Genomic DNA, 18,951 nt, shown 5'->3' on the forward strand with positions numbered 1-18,951 from the left:
TCAGGGACTTCAGTACCTAGGTCACAAGCATCCTCTTCCCTTTTCCCTCAAGTCCTGCCATCATCCAGGAAGATTTCAATGGTCATGTCTACATCTTGAATGTCTTCTGTACTTTACTTCAGCCACACACTCCCATGGCCACACCCTGGACCTCGTCATCACTTGGAACTAATTAAACGTCATCATTGCACTTTCTTTTTTAAAAATAAGACTTAAAAAGAAAAAAATAAGTATATATATATATATATTTATTTTTCTGTATTTTATTAAGCTGCAAAATGTTTTGAGAACCTATAAATATATATTTATTGATTCCAGAGAGGAAGGGAGAGATAGAAACATCAATGATGAGAATCATTGATCAGCTGCCTCCTGCAGACGCCCCTACTGGGGATCAAGCCTGCAACCTGGGCATGTACCCTGATAGGGAATTGAACCTGCAACCTTTTGGTGCACGGGCTGATGCTCTAACCACTGAGAAACACAGGCCAGGGCTCATGCCACCTAAGTGAATTTCTCCACCAGTGCTTTGGATTCCTTATGTCATTCTTTTTTCAGGATTGCCACTTTCTCAGTTATCTCTCTTTCTCTATAATTTTTTTTCCTTTATCTGGATCCATGCCAACAGCATTTCTCCCATCTGAATAAAAACTTGTGTCTCCTTCCAGCTATTGCTATCTTTCTTTTTTCTCCTAAAGAGCCAACCATCTTGAAAGTGTATTGTACACGCCGTCTTCGCTTTCTCATCTTTCCACCTACTTCTCAACTCACTGTAATTTGACCTCTGCTTCCAGTACTCCCCTGAAACTACATTTGAAAAAGTCACCAACAACTTCCTTGTTTCTAAATCCAGTGGATTTTTTCAGACCTTATTTTATTAGTCATCAGCCTTCAACACTTTCCTCCCGTGGCTTTTGAAATACCACATTCTACTTCTGATTATCTTACCACTCTGGACACTTCATCTCAATTACCTTGCAGATTCATTCCCTTTTGCCCTCAGACTTCAGCTTCTTAGCGATCTGTCCTCAGCTCTCTTCTCTCCTTATTCCACACCTGCTCTCTGGGCCAGCTCACTAAGTCAATCCACTGGGGAGGCAGCCATCTGTAAGGCACTACAGACTGCCACCTTTCTACTTCCAGTTTAGACTTATCTTGCAGACTCCAGTCAGGCATGCTCAACTGCCTCCTGGACACCTCCACCTGGATGTCCCACTGGCACCTCAAATTTTGCCAGGCCCAGAACTTACCCTCTCCTAACAACCCTGCTTCCTCTCCTTTCTGTTTGCCCACGCTAGAAGTTTAGAATTCATCCTTCCTTTCTCCTACTTGCCTCACCGGGCACCCCATCTAGTTCTTTTCAGCTCATAAGTGTCTAAGGAATCCATCCCCTCCCTCTTCATTCCTGATACCTTTCCATGCTTCAGGACATCGTAACCCATCCCCATTGCCGAAACAACTCCTAACTCGTCTTCCTCCTCCCAATCCCCAATCCATCTCTGCATTGATCTTTCTAAAACACAAATATGATTGTTACTCCTCTGCTGAAGCCCTGCAGTGACTCCCCACTGTTCTTAGGATAAGCTCTTGCACTCATAGGAACACACTGGAAAATTTTTACCATCAATAAGATTTACCTATAAATTCAAAGCTGAGCTTGGCATCAAAGACCTTCCAAAATGAGCCTAACTGTTCTTCTAAGGTTACTTTCACATTCGTACCTCCTCTGGCCAGATGCTGATAGTTTTGGCACTCAGTTTGAGTTCCCGTAAAGAGTCCTTTCTCCTCCGTATCGCCACAGGTCTTTCAAGGTCCACCTCAAGAGCCATCCACACTTGCCATAATATCCCTTCAACGCTTTCTGAGCTCACACAGTTAGAATTGGTTAATGAATAGTTCCCCCCTTCTCCTTTTAAGACTTATGGAAGTCAGGGTCAAAAGCTTAATCCTCACTAGAGCCCACCTACATAATAGGTGCTCCGTATTCGTTAAATTCATGGATAAATGCAAGAAAACAGTATTACTTAATCCCTTTGTGTCCCCCGCGAATAGAGCATTCTCTAGTCTTCCTCTGTAGTTTTCCCCACTGCCTCCTACCCACCCCATCAGAATATGCCTCGCTCCACTGAGTCACTGAGCGGAGGATAGGCCGGCACGCGCCCCCTCGGCCGTTTTGTACGGTTTTCTACCTCCCGTTGTCGGAGCGGCGGTAATAGGGGACGGTAGAGGTAGCTAGACGAGGTAAATCCAGGGCACTGTTACCCGCAGGGTAACACGCAGTTGAGAAAGGAGACCCTCTCCACTCCCAAATAGAGCAACTCTCACGCAGACCCTCTTACCTACACAGGAGGGTGGGGACTCTTCCTGACCGGCGTCCAGGCTGACCAATACCTAACCCACATCAAGCAAGTCAGCCAATAGCTGCGGGCCATGGATAGAGTGGGGCGGGGCATGGTTGCTAGGGCCAAGCTAGAGGGGCGCGGCCAGAGGCTCCGAGAGAGACTCGGTGGTTGCTAGGGTGGGAGGTCACAGAGCGCGCCCAGGGATTGGGCGGCGTTGGGCGAGGTGGGTGGTGATTGGGCAGTGTCCAGGAGGCGCCCGGGTGAGGTGCGAGAGCGCGAGCGGGAGTTCCGGCGGCAGGCCCGTGCGGAGGGCCGGCACCGTCACCATGCCCTCGGCTGAGCTGGACTACATCATCGAGATCCCGGATCAGCCTTGCCGGAGCCGGGGTATGGAATGAGGGTCGGTCCCATCGTGGGGAGGGGACCTAACGAGTCTGTGGGTCGCTAGCGCAGCTGTGGCCCCGCCCCTCGCGGCCCGCCCCCTCGCGGCCAGCCCCCCGCGCAGGGTCCCGCCGGTCTTGGACTCGGTCTGGCTCAGAGAGCTCCGCCCCCTTGTAAGCCCCGCCCCCGGGCGCTCAACCTGTCGGAGCCTCTTCCCTTCCCTGCGTCCTCTGCTCTTTTGGGGCCTTTTTTTTTTCTTTGTCTTTTCAGTCGGAGTTTTCAAGGCCACGCTCTTGTCTTTCTCCTGGTAGCTGAAGGCGGGAGGGCAGGGGCCCTTCTGATTCCTTTGTTTGGGGCCTGGCTTCCCACGTCTAGCCTTTCTGGTTCCGCCCACTATTTTCCCCGGGGACTTCGCGGAAGCCCGGGACACACAACCCTCATCGCTCCCTCCTCTCTACTCTCCACAGAGCAGCCCCTGCCGCCAGGCAGAAGTCGGTTCACATCCTGACTCCTCCCTGTAGTAGCTGGATGCCCTTTGGCACGCAACCCCCTCTAAACTTCAGTTTCCTCTTCTGCAAAAACGGGGATACCGATAGGAACCTCCCTCAAAGGGTTGTTGGTTGCACAACTGAGATTGTTTGTGTTAAGGACCCAGCATAGTGCCTGGAATGGAGTGAGGTTAGTGATTAGCATTATTCTTCTCCCTAGAGTCATATCATTAAAGGAAGGTGTGTGGGAGGCTCCCTAAAATTAGTAGCTTGTAGGGTAGGCCTGGGTCCTTGGCAGTGTGAGTAGGATTAGGGGCCCAGAGAATGGAAGGTTGGGCCCTGACTCGGGATTATGGTGCAGGAGCCTTGAAGTACACGCCAGCCTAAGCCCAGCATATCTCCCCTTTGCATCACTCCACACCGCCTTCACGCCCCCGTCTCACTGCCACAGCTCAGCCTCATATGCAGAGGTCTGATCTTATCACCGCCCTATGTAAAACCCTTCATTGGCTCCTTATTGCCCTCAGGATAAATCAAGTCTGGATTCCTTAACATGGCATTCAAAGTCCTTCATAATTTATCAGCCCCTGCTTGCCTCTTTGGTCACCACGTCCTTCCACTGTTCAATTTGAGTTTTATGTTCTGGCAACCAAACTGCTTGTGATTCTCCACGCATTTCTTGCTTCCTTGCCTTTGCTTCTGCTGTTTCCTGTGTCTGGAATGCCCTTTCCCCTCTGCTGCCCCACACTGCCCCCTCGCTTGTCCGGCTCATCATTTGAGGCTTAGCTCAGATGTTGCTTCCTTCAGGGGAGACTTCACAGACCCCTCCCATAGCATCTTGTGTTCCTTGGTTGGGGTCTAAGAGAGGAGGGGAGCCGCTGGGCTCCCACCGAACAAATGGCTCTAGACCAGCTGTGTTTCCCTAGAGCTGGGCTCAGGAAAACCTGATCTGTTGGCTTAGGGCTCTTGGGCTAATAGATGTAAACGTGCTTTTGGAAAGTTTTGGCATCAGGGGGAGATGAAGCCAGGTAATAACTCTTGTCCTTGGAGAGCCTTCAGCTGCAAAGGACTGGAGCTGCCTTCTGCATGGCCAGGAAGGCAGAAGTTCTCTCTCAGCCCCGGTGGCAGCCTGGTGGCCTTGGTTAGTATTTCAGATCTACCCCTTACTGGGTCTCTGGCTTGGCAAGTTGTTGAGCCTCTCCGAGCCTCAGATTTCTCCACTGTAAGATGGTAATTATTAACGCCTACTCCAGGGATTGTGAGGGTTAACAAGATAGTGACTGGAGGTGTGTGCCTGGCACGTTGTTGGTGTATTTTCCCTGCTTGTGGCTCCCCTCACTGCTTGAGGAGACTGGGTCCTAGAATTGAAAGAAATCGCAGGGCCATTTTGTTCCACATCCTTTTGCTAGCGTGAGGGCATTCTGTTGCTACCGGACCCTTCACTGACAGCTTTCTCCCAAACATCCTGGCCTGTGGGAGGCAACGGGGATTGTTAGAAAGCCCTTCCCTTTCTTGACCCACAATAGGCCTTCCTGCCATTTCCCCTTTCAGTTCAGCATTTTCTGTGTCCTGGCCGTGTGTTAGTTGCTGGTGCCTCAGAAATGACTCATACACAGACTCCCTTTTGGGAGCTGTGGTTTCGGGAAGGGGTGAGGTTTATAAGCAGCTGGTTTCACAGTGATGTAACTGGAAGGCTAGAGGGTCGTGGTGGCTACAACACTAATTTCTCTTCCTCTCTCAAGAGGACAGCTTCATGCCTTCTTCACATTTCTTCTCCAAGAGAAATGCCCCCAGGGCCTTCCACTGTCCCTTCTCTGATGCGGTTCTAACAGCCTCCTTCTCGCTCCTCTGGACTGGCTTTAGTTCATCTGCCTTTCTCTCAAAGTGCATACCCCGGAGCTGAGCTGGAGGTTGTAGGAATTCTCAGAAGGAGGAAACAGCACTGTGATCCCCTGAATCCATTTGCTTTCCATCTGCAGAGAGCTCCCCTCCAGGCTGACATGGCTTCACACAGGGACAGTCTTTGGGGACCGCAGAGATTGTCCTCCAAATTTTGCATTTACTGCTTAATGGTGGAGAAGTATGTGGGACAGTCATATTTGGTTTCTGGAATTGCTTTCCCCCTATATTTGAACATCAAACCGCAGAGCCCAGCACTGCAGTGAGTTGACAGAGAGGTGAGCAGCTGCTGCTGGCACATCAGTTAGCGGGAAGGCAGCTGCAAACCCGGGGTCATTCAGAGCCCAGGCTGGGCCGCCGGCGCTGATCCCTCCTGGGAATCCCACCACTAGTATGCGTGCCTGCCCATGCCAAAGGGCGTCAGTCTGGTCCTTCACTGAGCCGTTCCCTTGACCTGGAATCTCTCACAACCCACCCACTCTTCTTCTCTGACCGGTGATCCCCTGCACCTCCTAATACCCTGCTTTCCTCTCATTTCCTTGGGGAAATACCTTGTCCCAGGTTATCCCAGATTTCAACTCAGGAGCCCCACTCCTTAGCTTTTGCATCAGCTTTCAGTTGGCATTAGGAAATGTTGCTTGAATACAGTTCCATTTCTAGGAAACAATTAAGGACATGCACAAAGAAAGAGGTGTCCAGTAAAGTATTTTTATAATAGCAGAAAAACTGGAAACAACATCATGTCTAATAATGGGAGATTGGTCACCATAAATTGTGAAATATTCTATAGCTGCTCTGCAGCCACTAAAAAGAATGGGGTAGAAATATATAAACTGACAGGGAGAGATGTTCACAATATATTGCTAAATCGAAGAAAGCAGATTACAAAACAGTATGATTCCAATTTTATTAGATATTCATTTTCTCCTTTTCTACAGTGAGCATGCTTTCCTCCTGAAGTAATAATAATAATTTTGATTTATTGAACTCTATCTCTACGCCAGGTACCATGCTAAGCCCTTTATAGTCATTATCTTACTTCATCCTTTGTATTATTATCCCCATTTCACAGATAAGGAAATGAAAGCTTAGAGAACTTGCTCAAGATCTCCTTCCTAGTTATTAGTGGCAGAGCCAGAGATTTGAACCCAGTTATTGTTTTACATACTATGTACCCTTAGGTACTATACTACTCTCCTATGCTGTTATTTCAAAAAGTAAAAAAAAAAAAAGTAAATTTAAAATAAAGTAATTTGGTTTAAATATAGGAACTCTAAGACTCTAGAAAATATTTCTGGGCAGTAGACAATTTGGGTATCCTTTTATTCTTCACATTTCAAAAAGAAAACAGAGGTTCTTTGTGTTTTGATTCTGGCTTACAGATAAAAAGCACATGTTGTGCCACAACTCTTATGCCTTGTCAGCCCTTTCCTTTGTCATCGCCGATGCCTCTGGGGTGTGCACAATCTAATTTATGCTTCAGCTTTATGACTTGAACTGTTGTACAATATAGGTATCTGTAATTCCTGTATTATTGGTGTCAGTGTTTGTTGAGAAATTCTAGAGGACAGGGAGCGCGTGAGATTAAATTGTTTTGCGTGGTGCTCAGAAAGTGCCAGGGCTGAAGGGAATACTTCTGCCAGGCTTGATCTCTGTGACTTCTCAACTGCTTTGGCTCTCTGAAACACCCTCCCCCCATTTAAAAAAGTAACATTTTATCTCTTATTGCAAAAGTGATACATACTGATTTGAGAAAATGGGTCAAAAATACCATGAAAAAACAGTTGCCTCTAGTCCCAGAAATAATTGCTATTAATCTTTGATGTATTTTTCTGTGCATATATGCATATATACAAATATAAATATATGTGTGTTGTGTTGTTTATACTGCTTTTCAACTTGCTTTTTCACATTGTATTACTTTTACTTTTTAAAATAATAGCATTATTGAGATATAATTCATGTACCATAAAATTTACCCTTTTAATATGTACAATTCATTGGCTTTCACAGAATTGTGCAACCATCATCATTGTCTTAATTCCAGAACATTTTCAGCACCTCAACAAGAAACCCTGTACCCATTAATACTCCCTCATTCCCCCTTCCCTTTAGCTGCTAGCAACCACTGATCTACTTTCTGTCAATGGATTTGCCTGTCCCGGACACTTCATATAAATGGAATCATACAATATATGGTCTTGTGGTGGCTTCTTTCACTTAGCATTTGTTTTCAAAGTTCATCCATGTTATAGCATGTGTCAGTACTTCATTCCTGTTAGGACCAAATAGTATTTCATTGTATGGATTTCACATTTTGTTTATCCACTGATAGGTGACAGACATTTGAATTACTTCCCTTTTTGGCTATCCTATCTAATAAAAGAGTAATATGCAAATTGACCATCACTCCAACACACAAGATGGCCACCCCATGTGGACACAAGATGGCCGGCAGGGGAGGGCAGTTGGAGGGGACCAGGCTGGCAGGGGAGGGCAGTTGGGGGAGACCAGGCTGGCAGGGGAGGGCAGTTGGGGGTGATCAGGCAGCAGGCAGAGAGAGAGAAACATCAATGTGAGAGACATATTGATTGGTTGCCTCCCACACACGTTCCAACTGGGGGTGAGGATCAAATCTCCAACCTAGGTATATGCCCTTAACTGGGAATCAAACCTGAGACCCTTCGGTGAGCAGGCCAACGCTCTAACCATCAAGCAACACTGGCCAGGGCCTTTTGATTATAACCATCCTGGCGGGTATAAGATGGCATCTCATTGTGGTTTTGATTTTCATTTTTCTAATGCTTATGCAAGGGGTCCTCAAACTACGGCCCGCAGGCCACATGCAAATACAAATATTGTATTTGTTCCCGTTTTGTTTTTTTACTTCAAAATAAGATATGTGCAGTGTGCATAGGAATTTGTTCATAGTTTTTTTTTAAACTATAGTCCGGCCCTCCGGACTGAGGGACAGTGAACTGGCCCCCTGTTTAAAAAGTTTGAGGACCCCTGGCTTATGATGTTGAGCATCTTTTCATGTGCTATTCACCTTTCATATGTCTTTGGAGGAGTGTTTCTTCAAGGCCTTTGCCCATTTTAAAATTGGGTTATTTGTCTTTTTCTTGTTGAATTGTTAAGAGGTTTTAATATATCCTGGATACAAGCCCCTTGTCAGATACATGATTTGCAAATATTTTCTCCCATTCTGCGGATTTTGTTGTTGTTGTTAATTCTCACCTGAGGATATTTTCCCATTGATTTTAGAGAGAGTGGAAGGGAGGAGGAGAGACAGAGAGAGAGAAACATCTCACATCGATGGGCTGCCTCCCACACAGGGATCCAGCCGGCAACCAAAGTACATGTCCCTGACTGGAATCGAACCGGGGACCCTTCAGTCCGTGGGTTGACGCTCTATTCACTGAGCCAAACTGGCTAAGGTTTTTTCTTCTTCACTTTTTGATGGTGTTGTTTGAAATACAAAAGTTCAATTTTGATGAAGTCCCAATTTATCTACTTTTTCTTTTATTCTTTATACTTTTGCTCATGTCTAAGAAACCGTTGCCTTATCCAAGGTCACAAAGATGTGCTCCTATATGTATATTTTTTAACTGAAATAGTTGACAATTTCATTTTCACATCTCACAATACAAATGAGAATTGCTCCTTTTGGTCCCATACTCCCCTCTCTTAGATGGGGGTGCCTTTTCCTCATCTGATGTTAGAAAACACCCAGAGTCACCACGATCTCCCGTGGAGTAGGACAAGTAAGAGAAACCGATAGAAAGAGGCTCCCTCGCTCCTTATCTGTCTGGTCGAGTCATTCCGGGCCGAGCGGGCGCCATCATGGGACGGGTGGGAGGTCTCATCTCATCCTTGGGGGCCCAGGCATCCTTGGCATGTGCTCTCCCCTGGGCGGCCTCGTTCCAGGAGCAGGTCCCACTGGCACCGTCCCAGGAGGAGGCATCATGGAAGGGCCCCCCCATGTGGGGTGCTGGCGTCATACGAGGGCGGGGTGGACCCGAGGCTGTGGGGAGGTGGGAACGTCACCCCTGCAGGAGGAGGAGCAGGGCGGAGTAGGCGGTGTCTAGCTTCCCTTGCTGAAATGCTGCGGTTGTTTTGTCAGTCAGGCTCTGAGCCTGCTCTTCCATCCATTTCTGAGAGGTTTTCACACTCTCTTTGTTTCCGACCACGGCGGGGTCTTTCTCCCAGATGGGCAGTTGTGAGTGAGGTATGTGTCGCAGGAGTCACAATAGAACATAAGCATGATGTTCTGCAGGCCCTTGGCCACGCCGTGACTGCGTCGCTGGAAATGACGCACACAGCCAGTCAGTGCCAACCGACTCCTGTATTTTAGCCTGTGTTTAATCTCTTACATTTTGTGTCTGTGATCTGCTTAAATATTTCCATGAAACATTAAATATTTCCATGAAACATTTTTCTTTCTTAGAAGTGGAATTCCTAAGTCAAATATTATATATTTTTGAGACTTTTGATACTTTTGTCCCAAAATTGTCGTGACTCTCTTCTCCCTGTCATTTCCCTCCCCGTCCTACCTGTCTCCCGCTGCTCTGGTTGGGGTCTTTGCCATCTCTTGCCTTGTGTGATACAGTAGTCTCCCGCCTGGGCACTTTCCGGGCAGTGATGAGTGCCGTGGCTGGTGATGATGGGTGCTGTGACAGTGCAGAGGAGGCCCTCGAACCCCGTCTGGTGATTTGGGATGGGGGGTGAGAAGGGGTGGGGAGGGCATCAAGGGGGCTTCCTGGAGGTGAAGTGAGCTGACTCAGAAGGTGGAGTGGGCATTGGCAAAGCGTAAACACGGAGCATCAGCATCAGCCGGGGAGTAAGGCGCTTATGGGGTCCTGGAGGTGGAGGCAGTGTGGTGCGGCGGCTCTGCCCCTTCCTGGCGGCGTGTTCCTGCAGAGGGACTTACTGCCCTCTCTGTGCTTCAGTTTTCTCACCTGTAAAGGGAGACGGTAGCCAACAGTAGTAGCTGACTCCTGGGATGGTTGCGGGACCAAATGAGGCAGCAAATGTTGAGGTTCTGGCTGGTGTGACCAGTGCCCTGAGGAGGAGCAGGTGGAGCAGGCCAGTGTTGGGCCTGTTGATGTACAGAGGCAGCTGCATGTACAGGTTTGGAGCTGAGCCATATAAATTGGTTAAGATGGGGCCTTGGGGTTTGGCTGAGAAAGTGGTTATAAGCCGGTCTCTAGGCCACTTGGGTTTGGGTTCCAGCTTCACTGCTTAGTTGTGTCATTTTGAGCAGGTTGTTTACTATCTCCGTGGCTTAGTTTTTCATCTGTAAAATGAGAATAATAACAGTTTCTTGTTCACAGGATTGTTGTGAAGACAAAGTGAGTTGATAGGTAAAGTGCTTAGAATACTGCCTGACACATAATGCTCTTTTTGCTGTTATTGTTTTTCTCTGTAATGGGAAAGAGGGGGAGGGTAGGCGCTGGAAGGAAATGTGGACTTCAGAGAGTTTTATGGTTTAGGAGCAAGGTGGGCCATGGTAAGCCTTGGTGTATATGCAGGAGGCTGAGCCAGTGCCTGTCTTCAGGGCTGAGGGGAGTGTCAGCAGGGGGAGGGGAGAGGAACAGGGGGAGGGGCTGGAGATGTCAGCAGGGGGAAGGGAGAGGAACAGGGGGAGGGGCTGGAGATGTCAGCAGGGGGAGGGGAGAGGAGCAGGGGCTTTCATGAGAGTGTAGGAATCATGATCCCGATGTGGCCATAAATAACAATAGCCGTCCTCGTTACTTTTATGGCTGGAAAGGGCAGTTGGTAACAAGGAGAATGCCAGCTCTTTCTCCTTGGATCCATCCTTCACTTCCCAGCCGCGTGTGCCTTCAGCACGAGTGCCTGAATGTGCCAGCTACAGTGCTGGGCGCTGGGGGTGTGGTGCTGAACACGACATACCCAGTTCCTGCCTTCACGGAGCCTGCGGGCTAAGACATTAAACAAATAAGTGTGCAAGTCGTTAATCAGTACAGATTGGATCATGCTGTTCCCCAGTTCCGGGATCTTCACTCGTTCGCTACTGCTGTGGAATAAAATCCGGACTCCTCAGCATGGCGTGAAGGCCCTGCAGGATTGGGGCCAGTCCCACTCGCGGCAGCTCTCCTGACCATTGGTGCTGCTCCCTCACCGAGGAGCTCGCCCCCAGGACTGCTTGCTGTGCCCCAGGCCAACTGTAACGTCTCCATAGCCCCTGCCCCCTCTGTACCTGGCATGCTCCCGCTAGTCCTCAAGGCCGGAACAGCAAATGCGTCTTCCTTTGGGAGGCCTTTCCTGGTCACGGTCACTCTCAGCCATCCTCCCAGAGCACCTTGGACTTTCTGGATTATAGCGCTTCATGTATAGAGTCAAAAGGAGCCGCATGTCTCTAGGGGAGGAGGTCATGCCAAAGGCTCTGAGGTAAGAGTGGGCACAGGAAGTAGGGCACGGGGAGGAGAATGTGTTGGGGAGTGGGAGGTGTCCACAGGTGCAGAGTACCTGTGGCTCAGCAGGCAGCCTTGAATGCCTGGCAGGAGTGGAGGGACCGGTCTCCCCCCTTTAGGAACATGACAGAAAGCTTGGGCTCTGGGAGTAGGCAGTGTATTCACGGAGTTCATAAGCTGAGTTTCTTCATGGAGATGCGTATCTGGGGAAGAGCCATTCCTTTGTGAGTTGGTGAAGCCAGGGTGCCAGTACAGCCTGCAGTGGAGCAAATGGAGTTAGAAATCCGGCCATTGGAGAAGGGGCAAGTCCGAGGCCCAGCAGAAGCTGTCTGAGCCTTCCCCTACTGGGAATGCGCCATCACTGCTGGTTGGGTGGCCGTAACTTTGGGCGGCTGCCAGGGCATGTGACTTCCCTTGGCTGCCTTCTCTACTTGAGATAAATTCCAAAGCCCTTTGCTGGTGTCTTGGTGGTGGCCCATGGAGGGGACCCTCTAGGCTGGGGAGGGGAGCCGATGCTCAGAAGCTCACAGAAGTAAGGAGCCTCCCTGGGGGGGTGTCAGGAACCCAGCTGCTGGGTCTCGGAGATTCAAAGGCAGATCCGAACCAGAGCTGCCCTGGCAGAGGTCGGGGGGACACCAGGCCCAGGAAGGAGTGAGAATATTTAGAGTGGCCCGAGCTGGAGCTGTGGGAGGGCTGGCAGGCGTCAGCAAGGGACCGAGGTGCTGGCAGCTCCTGCTGCAGGCTGAGTTGCAGCCCAGCCCGGGATCCCCGTGGGTGCAGGCAGTTAATCTCCGAAGGCTGGAGTCACCACTGCTGCAGAGCAGGAACATTGAACTTTTCAATCACTTTAATTTCCACAGGAAATTGTTGTCTTCCTTTTGTCCAAAGGTTAGTGATTTATATTTACCATCCTCTTAACTAGCCTTGAAATTTACTGTTGCCAGGTCACCACTGGCCTCCATAAATCTCAGGGTGGCAGCTGAACATAGCCAAGTGGCTTGATCCTTGGAAGGGCACAGCCCAGTCCTTGCGGGAGGGCAGATAACTAGCAGTCCCTGCACAGAAGTCCCCCTGAGGAGGTGGCACTCCCTCGGCAGGGGAAACGAGATGGGTTCTAACAAGGCAGCAGGGAGGCCTCTACAGTAGCAGATACAGAGCAGACAGCTGGCTTGTGCCTCACACATCACTGGTGGAGGCATGCTTCTAGTTATGGACAGAGCTGGTGGATGGGGAGCAGGGGCCTGTGTGACCTTAGGCAAGTCACCTAACCACTCTGTGTCTCAATTTACATCTGTAATAATATTCCTCTTAGCGTTGTTATGAGGTTAAACCACATTAAATATCAGCTAATATTCTCTGGCAAGACAGGGAGGTAGTTTGGAATGGGCCTCGGAGTCGGTCTGCTCCCCCTCTCTGCTTACACTGTGCCACCATTTCTCTTTTTAAGACCCTCTTCTTCCATCTGTTTGTGTAATTAGGACAGCGGCTGGTAAACTTTTTTTGTAAAGAGCCAACACGTATTTTACGCTCTGTGAACCATAGGGTCTTTGTTGCAACTACTCAGCTCTGTTGTGTTATCCTGAAAACAGCCATACACAAGAAGTAAAATGAGTGTGGCTGTGTTCCAATAAAACTTTATTTGTGGACACTCAAATTTATATTTCTTACAATTTTCATGTGTCACAAAATATTCCTCTTCTTTTGATTTTTTAAAACCATTTTAAAATGTAAAAAGTATTTTTAGCTCATAGATCATACAAAAACAGACCATGGCTGGCTTTGGCCTATGGCTTGTAGTTTGCCGGCCCCTGGATTAGAAGGTGAAGTTGCATGGAGAAAGTGTTCACTTTTCTCACCTGGGCTGTGTCTTTGAGTCACTAAAGAAAGCCTCAGGTGGGTTTTTCCAATGACCCTGTAGTGCTGCCTCCTGAGGGGCCACCTGAAGCAGCGGGCATGGGCCTACTACCTTCCGTTCCCTGCCTGCAGCCAGAGTGGTGCTGACTCTGGATTGGCCAGTCACTCCCACCTCCACTCCAGTACTGATAGTAACCTGTCTGTTTCAGAGAACAGCCCCAGCCAAGGTGGGAAGGAGGCGGGGACTCGACAGCCTTTGGTGATTCTCTTGGGCTGGGGTGGCTGCACAGACAAGAACCTTGCCAAGTACAGCGCCATCTACCACAAAAGGGTGAGTACTGCAGGCTGCGGACACGCTTGCTGGGGCCCTGCTCTGGGCTGCAGCGAAGGTAGGAACAGGCCTGAGGAGGATGCTGGGGTCATGGGTCTTTGGTAGGGTTATCCCCGCTTTGCTGCCAGCTTTGTGGCCTGGTCTGTCTCCTTCATCCCCCTGACCTGCTTCCCCTTCCTTCCTTCCTCCCCATCCCCCGCAGTGGACAGCCCAGCCCTGATGTGCTCCCGGTAGTGGAGTTGCCCAGACCCCAAGTTTCTGTTGGTTGGTACTGCCTATCTGGGCCAGTGTGCTGGGCATAATGTGTTGCAGTGTCAGGACCTTGGAGGTGGTGGTGCCAGTGGAGGGAAGTTGATGGATCAAGGAGCTTGTTAGGAGGTGGAATGGTAGATTAGTGAGCAATTGGGTGTGGGCACAGGGAGAGGGAGGGCCCAGGGTAATGCCAGGGTTTTGGCTGCGGCAGTTCCTGAGTAGAGGGCGGGGTTTTTTGAGACAAGGAACCCTGAGGAGAAGCCATAGGTCCTGGGTGGATGAGCTTCCCCCAGGGAGTATGTAGAGGGCAAGGAGAAAGGGCCTAAGACAGCTCTGAGGAGCCCAGAGTTAAAGGAGTGGAAGATGGAGAAGGCCCTACGAGGAGAGGAGGGGTGGCCAAAGAGGGACAAGAAAACCCAGGAAAGTTTGGGAATCCACAGAATCTCTGGGAAACGGCCACTATAGAGGTGAGAGGAAAAATGTTATTGAGGCAGAGGAACGGGGAGACAGAGAAGGGGCAAAGCTGGGGAAGGCAGAGGGCTGAGGTGGCAGGGCCAGTGGAGGGGTCTTCTGGGAAAGGAAGGGGTCCCTTTACCCGGTAGTTGGGAGAACAGGATGGGTTTGGAGAAAAATGTTTCTCAACTCCAAACTCCTAATACTTTATTATTTAAAAGAAAATAAAAACACCATATTCTACCGCCTAGCAATTACCTTTGTTTACACGTTAGTATATATCCTTTCAGCTTTTCTCTCTGTGTCGGTTTCTTTTCTTTACCTAAATGAGATCTATTGACTATACTATTTTACAGCCTGCTTTTTTTCAGATTTTGATCTCCACCTTCTCAGGTTAATAAATTTTCATCTCATCTAGTTTCCAGTCTACATTCAGATTCTCTAGTAGTCCCCAAAGTGTCCTTTATAGCTGATTTGCCCAAATCAGAATCTAATTGAGGATTACCCATTGCATCTAATTCCTTGACCTTTTAAATCTAGAACAGTTTTCATGATAACAACTTATTGAAGAGCCTGGGCTACCAAAGAATATATCTAGGAGTGTGTGTGATCCCAAATGCTGCTGGAAGGGAAGTATGAGAGGACTGAAAGCCGTCATGGGTTCCAGTGGTCGGCAAACTCATTAGTCAACAGAGCCAAATATCAACAGTACAACGATTGAAATTTCTTTTGAGAGCCAATTTTTTTCAACTTAAACTAGCTAGGTAGGTACATTGTTATTAACTTAATTAGGGCACTCCTAAGGCTTAGGAAGAGCCACACTCAAGGGGCCGAAGAGCCGCATGTGGCTCGCGAGCCGCAGTTTGCCGACCACGGGGTTAGACCATTTGGGAGAATATGATGACCTTCACAAGAGCAGGGCAGTCGTCATATTGGAGCCAGTGGAAGGGATGCGGTGGAGAGGAGGGTGGCTGTCAGAATTTTTTTTTTTTTTTTTAAATGAGATTAGTCTGTGCAGGAATCTAGGGAGAGGAAGAGACTGAAATACAGGAGAGAGTGGTGAGGAGTGACAGAGCAGGGCCTTGTCCTGGGACCGAGCATGTGCAGAGATGGAAAGATGGTTGGCTTTGGGGGAGAGAGAAGAGACTGGGATCTGACATGCAGCGGGACCCAGGTCCTTGGTGCAGGGACTTGCACGAGCATCAGACTGGGGAGGTGGCAGTAGAGATGCCAGGCACCTGGGCAGCCTCCAAGTGAAGCCCAGGCCGGTGGCACAGGGAGGCTCAGTGTGTGTGGCCTTCACAGGGCGTGTTGGGAATTCCCAGGGCGAGCTGTGTGTGCAGTCACGGGTGTGGAGTGAGGGGGACGCCATGTGTGCCCTCAGAGATGGTGTTCACAGGAATGGCTGAGGTGACGTCTGAGCCGACAGGTAGTTTTCCGCACCTGAATGTTCCTGGGGAGGCGTGCGCGTGCACCATGAAGGTGTGTGCTCGCCAGTGGTGTATGTGCTTGTGGGTGTGTGTTGGCAGCTTGCTTTTTCGTGCACTCCCAGGTGCTATGGTGGGTGCACCCTAGTGAGTGGTGGGCGCCTTGGCTGTCTGCACCTGTGGGATGTGTGGTGGATGGGCTTTGTTTAGCCCGGGAGTCACGTGTGTGGTAGTGAGGTGGGATGTGCTTGCACTTGTGGGCTGGGGGTGGGTGGGAAGATATTTCACAACTTCCTGGGGAGTGAGAACAGAGCACTCTGAAATTTCCATAGCTAAGGGCCTGGTGGCATCGGGACCCCCTCCGATGCCAGGGCAGTGCCAGGAGCATTTGGGGCAGATGTCAGATTGGAGGGAGGAAGTCGAGAGTTACCTCAGCTGACCATCTCTGTTTGGCCGTGGGTCATTCAAGTAGTAGTCCTACCATCACGAATTACTGCTACTGTTAGCTGAGAATTGACTTCGTACCAGGTGCTATTTGAGGCACTTGAGATACATTTTTTCATTTAATTTTCACCATAACCCTGAGATGGATGGAAACACAGACTCAGAAAGATGAAGTCCATACTGTTAGTAAGTGGGGCCGGAAATTGAACCCAGCCCTGTCTGACCCTAGAGCAGTGGTTCTCAACCTTCTGGCCCTTTAAATACAGTTCCTCATGTGACCCAACCATAAAATTAATTTCGTTGCTACTTCATAACTGTAATGTTGCTACTGTTATGAATCGTAATGTAAATATCTGATATGCAGGATGGTCTTAGGCGACCCCTGTGAAAGGGTCGTTCGACCGCCAAAGGGGTCGCGGCCCACAGGGTGAGAACCGCTGCCCTAGAGCCTGCCTAACTCTGAGGCCCTTAACAAAGGGCCCTGAGTCTCTAGAACAAGTTAGTGAGAAGGGATTCCTTGAATGGAAAGTGAGCTTTGTGAGGAGGTGCCAGAGGGTAGGATCAGGCTGGGGCAGGGACTGTGATCTCTGTTCCAAGTAATGAGACTCAGGCCTGGAGACTTGGTCCACGTATTGAGGGGTACATCAACCTAGAGAGAGTTTGGCTCAGATTTTAGAATTTGAGGAACAGCAGCATTTACTATACATGGAATTTCAGGGCAAGTGGGAAGAGTGATACCAGGCCTTGGAACCAGGCAGATTTGAGTGCCAGGCACCTGATGCCAGAGGTATGGACTGCCCTCAGGGCTCTGTAGGAAGGTAGCAGTGGCCAGAGACTGATCTGATGTGGGTCTGGCTCACGAGTGGCCTCTGGTGGTCAAGGCTGGGGCCTGCAGGCTGTGTCTCCTGTTGGGTCTTACCGGGTACCTCCTTGTGCCTGGGAGGTGGTAGACACAGTGCAGAGGGGAGGTACAGCAACGGGGTGTAGCCAGCAGAAAGCTGAGTAGATGAGAGTGCAGGATCATAGGTGGGAGGGAGACGAAGTGGACCAGAGAGAGGAGACTTCCTTCTGGTCAGCCCAGATGTCTCCAAAGCATGCTCTGGGCTCCAGGCCTCACATACCATCCCGGGCTGAGGGGGCTTGGCCAATGTGAAGTGATTATTCTTCAACCTTCCACTCTGGAAGGCACTGTGTCTGGGAGCGGTGAGCTGGTGCCTAGCTGCAGCAGAGCCTGGAGCACTGCTAGGCTTCTGGGCTTGTGGGAGTTGGAGCTGCTGGACCCCTCTGACCTTAGCTTGTACCCACCCCACCCTATCCCTCCACAGGGCTGCATTGTGATCCGATACACAGCCCCATGGCACATGGTCTTCTTCTCCGAGTCCCTGGGCATCCCTTCACTTCGTGTTTTGGCCCAGAAGCTACTTGAGCTCCTCTTTGATTACGAGATTGAGAAGGAGCCCCTACTCTTCCACGTCTTCAGCAACGCCGGGGTCATGCTGTACCGATACGTGCTGGAGCTCCTGCAGACCCATCGGCGCTTCTGCCACCTGCGTGTGGTGGGCACCATCTTTGACAGCGGTCCTGGTGATAGCAACCTGGTGGGGGCCCTGCGGGCCCTGGCAGCCATCCTGGAGCACCGGCCTGCTGCGCTGCGCCTGCTGCTCCTGGTGGCCTTCGCCCTGGTGGCAGGCCTGTTCCATGTCCTGCTCGCTCCACTCACGGCCCTCTTCCATACCCACTTCTATGACAGGCTACTCGATGCAGCCTCTCGCTGGCCCGAGCTGTACCTGTACTCAAGGGCTGATGAAGTGGTCCTAGCCAGGGATGTGGAACGCATGGTGGAGGCCCGCCTGGCACACCGGGTCCTGGTGCGCTCTGTGGACTTTGTGTCATCTGCACATGTCAGCCACCTCCGTGACTACCCTACTTACTACACGAGCCTCTGTGTCAATTTCATGCGCAGCTGTGTCCACTGCTGAGGTCCTTGCCCCACCCACCTCACCTCTGCACCAGAAATAAATGCCTGACACCCCCTCACAACCTGTATCCATGGATGGGGTCCTCTTCTGGTTCAACTCTCGTCAGCCCTTTGGGACGTCATGGTCTCCCAAGTAGAGAATTCCTTTGGTCCCTGCCCTGGGAGACAGGTGGTCTGCTTACCCCAGGATCCTAGGCAGGGGCGGTAGTGCCTGGGCATGTCTCTGCAGGAGCCTGCAGTGTTGTACTTGGAGAAGTGTAGCAGCCAGGCTGCTGATTCTTGTGGCATTTGGTCTGTTAGGATTAACCAAGTGGAGGGTGTTGGTGGTGGTGGTGGTGGTGGTTGGGGGGGGGGGGGTGGATAATGGGCCCCAGGGTTATTCTCTGATTTCTTGAATGGAAAGTGAGCTTTGTGAGGAGGTGCCAGAGGGTAGGATTAGGCTGGGGCAAGGACTGTGATCTCTTTTCCAAGGCCCCAGAAAGGCAAAGTCCCACAGCATGAAGCACCATTTCTATGGACCTTACTTGGCAGTTCATGCAGACTTCTCTGCCCTCACTGCCAGGGAGTTGGAGGTAGAAGCCAGATGGAGAGGTGAGGAGGCAGCGATGGCCGGCCTGCCCAGGTCCACTTTTCCAGGAAGCCACTGGGTCCAGGAAAGTTGCAATGTG

The 18,951-nt window shown here is 50.2% G+C and overlaps 2 protein-coding genes and 1 pseudogene across 4 annotated transcripts in view; 1 reads left to right on the plus strand and 2 right to left on the minus strand.

The window, feature by feature from the left end:
- Nucleotides 1-2,435, minus strand: part of ARMH1 (armadillo like helical domain containing 1) — a 42,086-nt gene extending 39,651 nt beyond the window's left edge. The window contains exon 1 of one of the 2 annotated variants that reach the window (XM_036351324.1): nucleotides 2,340-2,435. The gene's annotated coding sequence lies outside the window, so the exon portion shown is untranslated. The remainder of the gene's footprint in view (nucleotides 1-2,339) is intronic. The other variant, XM_036351323.1, reaches the window with a different exon arrangement.
- Nucleotides 2,436-2,593: 158 nt separating this feature from the next.
- On the plus strand, nucleotides 2,594-18,355 carry TMEM53 (transmembrane protein 53). Of its 2 annotated transcripts, XM_036351325.1 has the most exons (3): nucleotides 11,126-11,521; nucleotides 13,608-13,729; nucleotides 17,631-18,355. In XM_036351325.1, exon 3 carries the CDS (start codon nucleotides 17,667-17,669, stop codon nucleotides 18,282-18,284), a length of 618 nt encoding a protein of 205 aa, XP_036207218.1. In that variant the 5' UTR covers nucleotides 11,126-11,521; nucleotides 13,608-13,729; nucleotides 17,631-17,666; the 3' UTR covers nucleotides 18,285-18,355. The 2 variants fall into 2 exon arrangements, with proteins under 2 accessions (XP_036207219.1, XP_036207218.1); XM_036351326.1 differs by lacking the exons at nucleotides 11,126-11,521; nucleotides 13,608-13,729 and adding an exon at nucleotides 2,594-2,729.
- On the minus strand, nucleotides 8,911-9,516 carry LOC118676824 (annotated as a pseudogene).
- Nucleotides 18,356-18,951: the final 596 nt, after the last annotated feature.

Source organism: Myotis myotis, unplaced genomic scaffold, assembly GCF_014108235.1.
Source record: "Myotis myotis isolate mMyoMyo1 unplaced genomic scaffold, mMyoMyo1.p scaffold_m19_p_2, whole genome shotgun sequence".
NCBI classification, from domain to species: Eukaryota; Metazoa; Chordata; class Mammalia; order Chiroptera; family Vespertilionidae; genus Myotis; species Myotis myotis.

Bases quoted from the DNA above. Each gene is read 5' to 3' on its own strand.
- TMEM53 (XM_036351326.1), top strand. From the start codon at position 17,667: ATGGTCTTCTTCTCCGAGTCCCTGGGCATCCCTTCACTTCGTGTTTTG.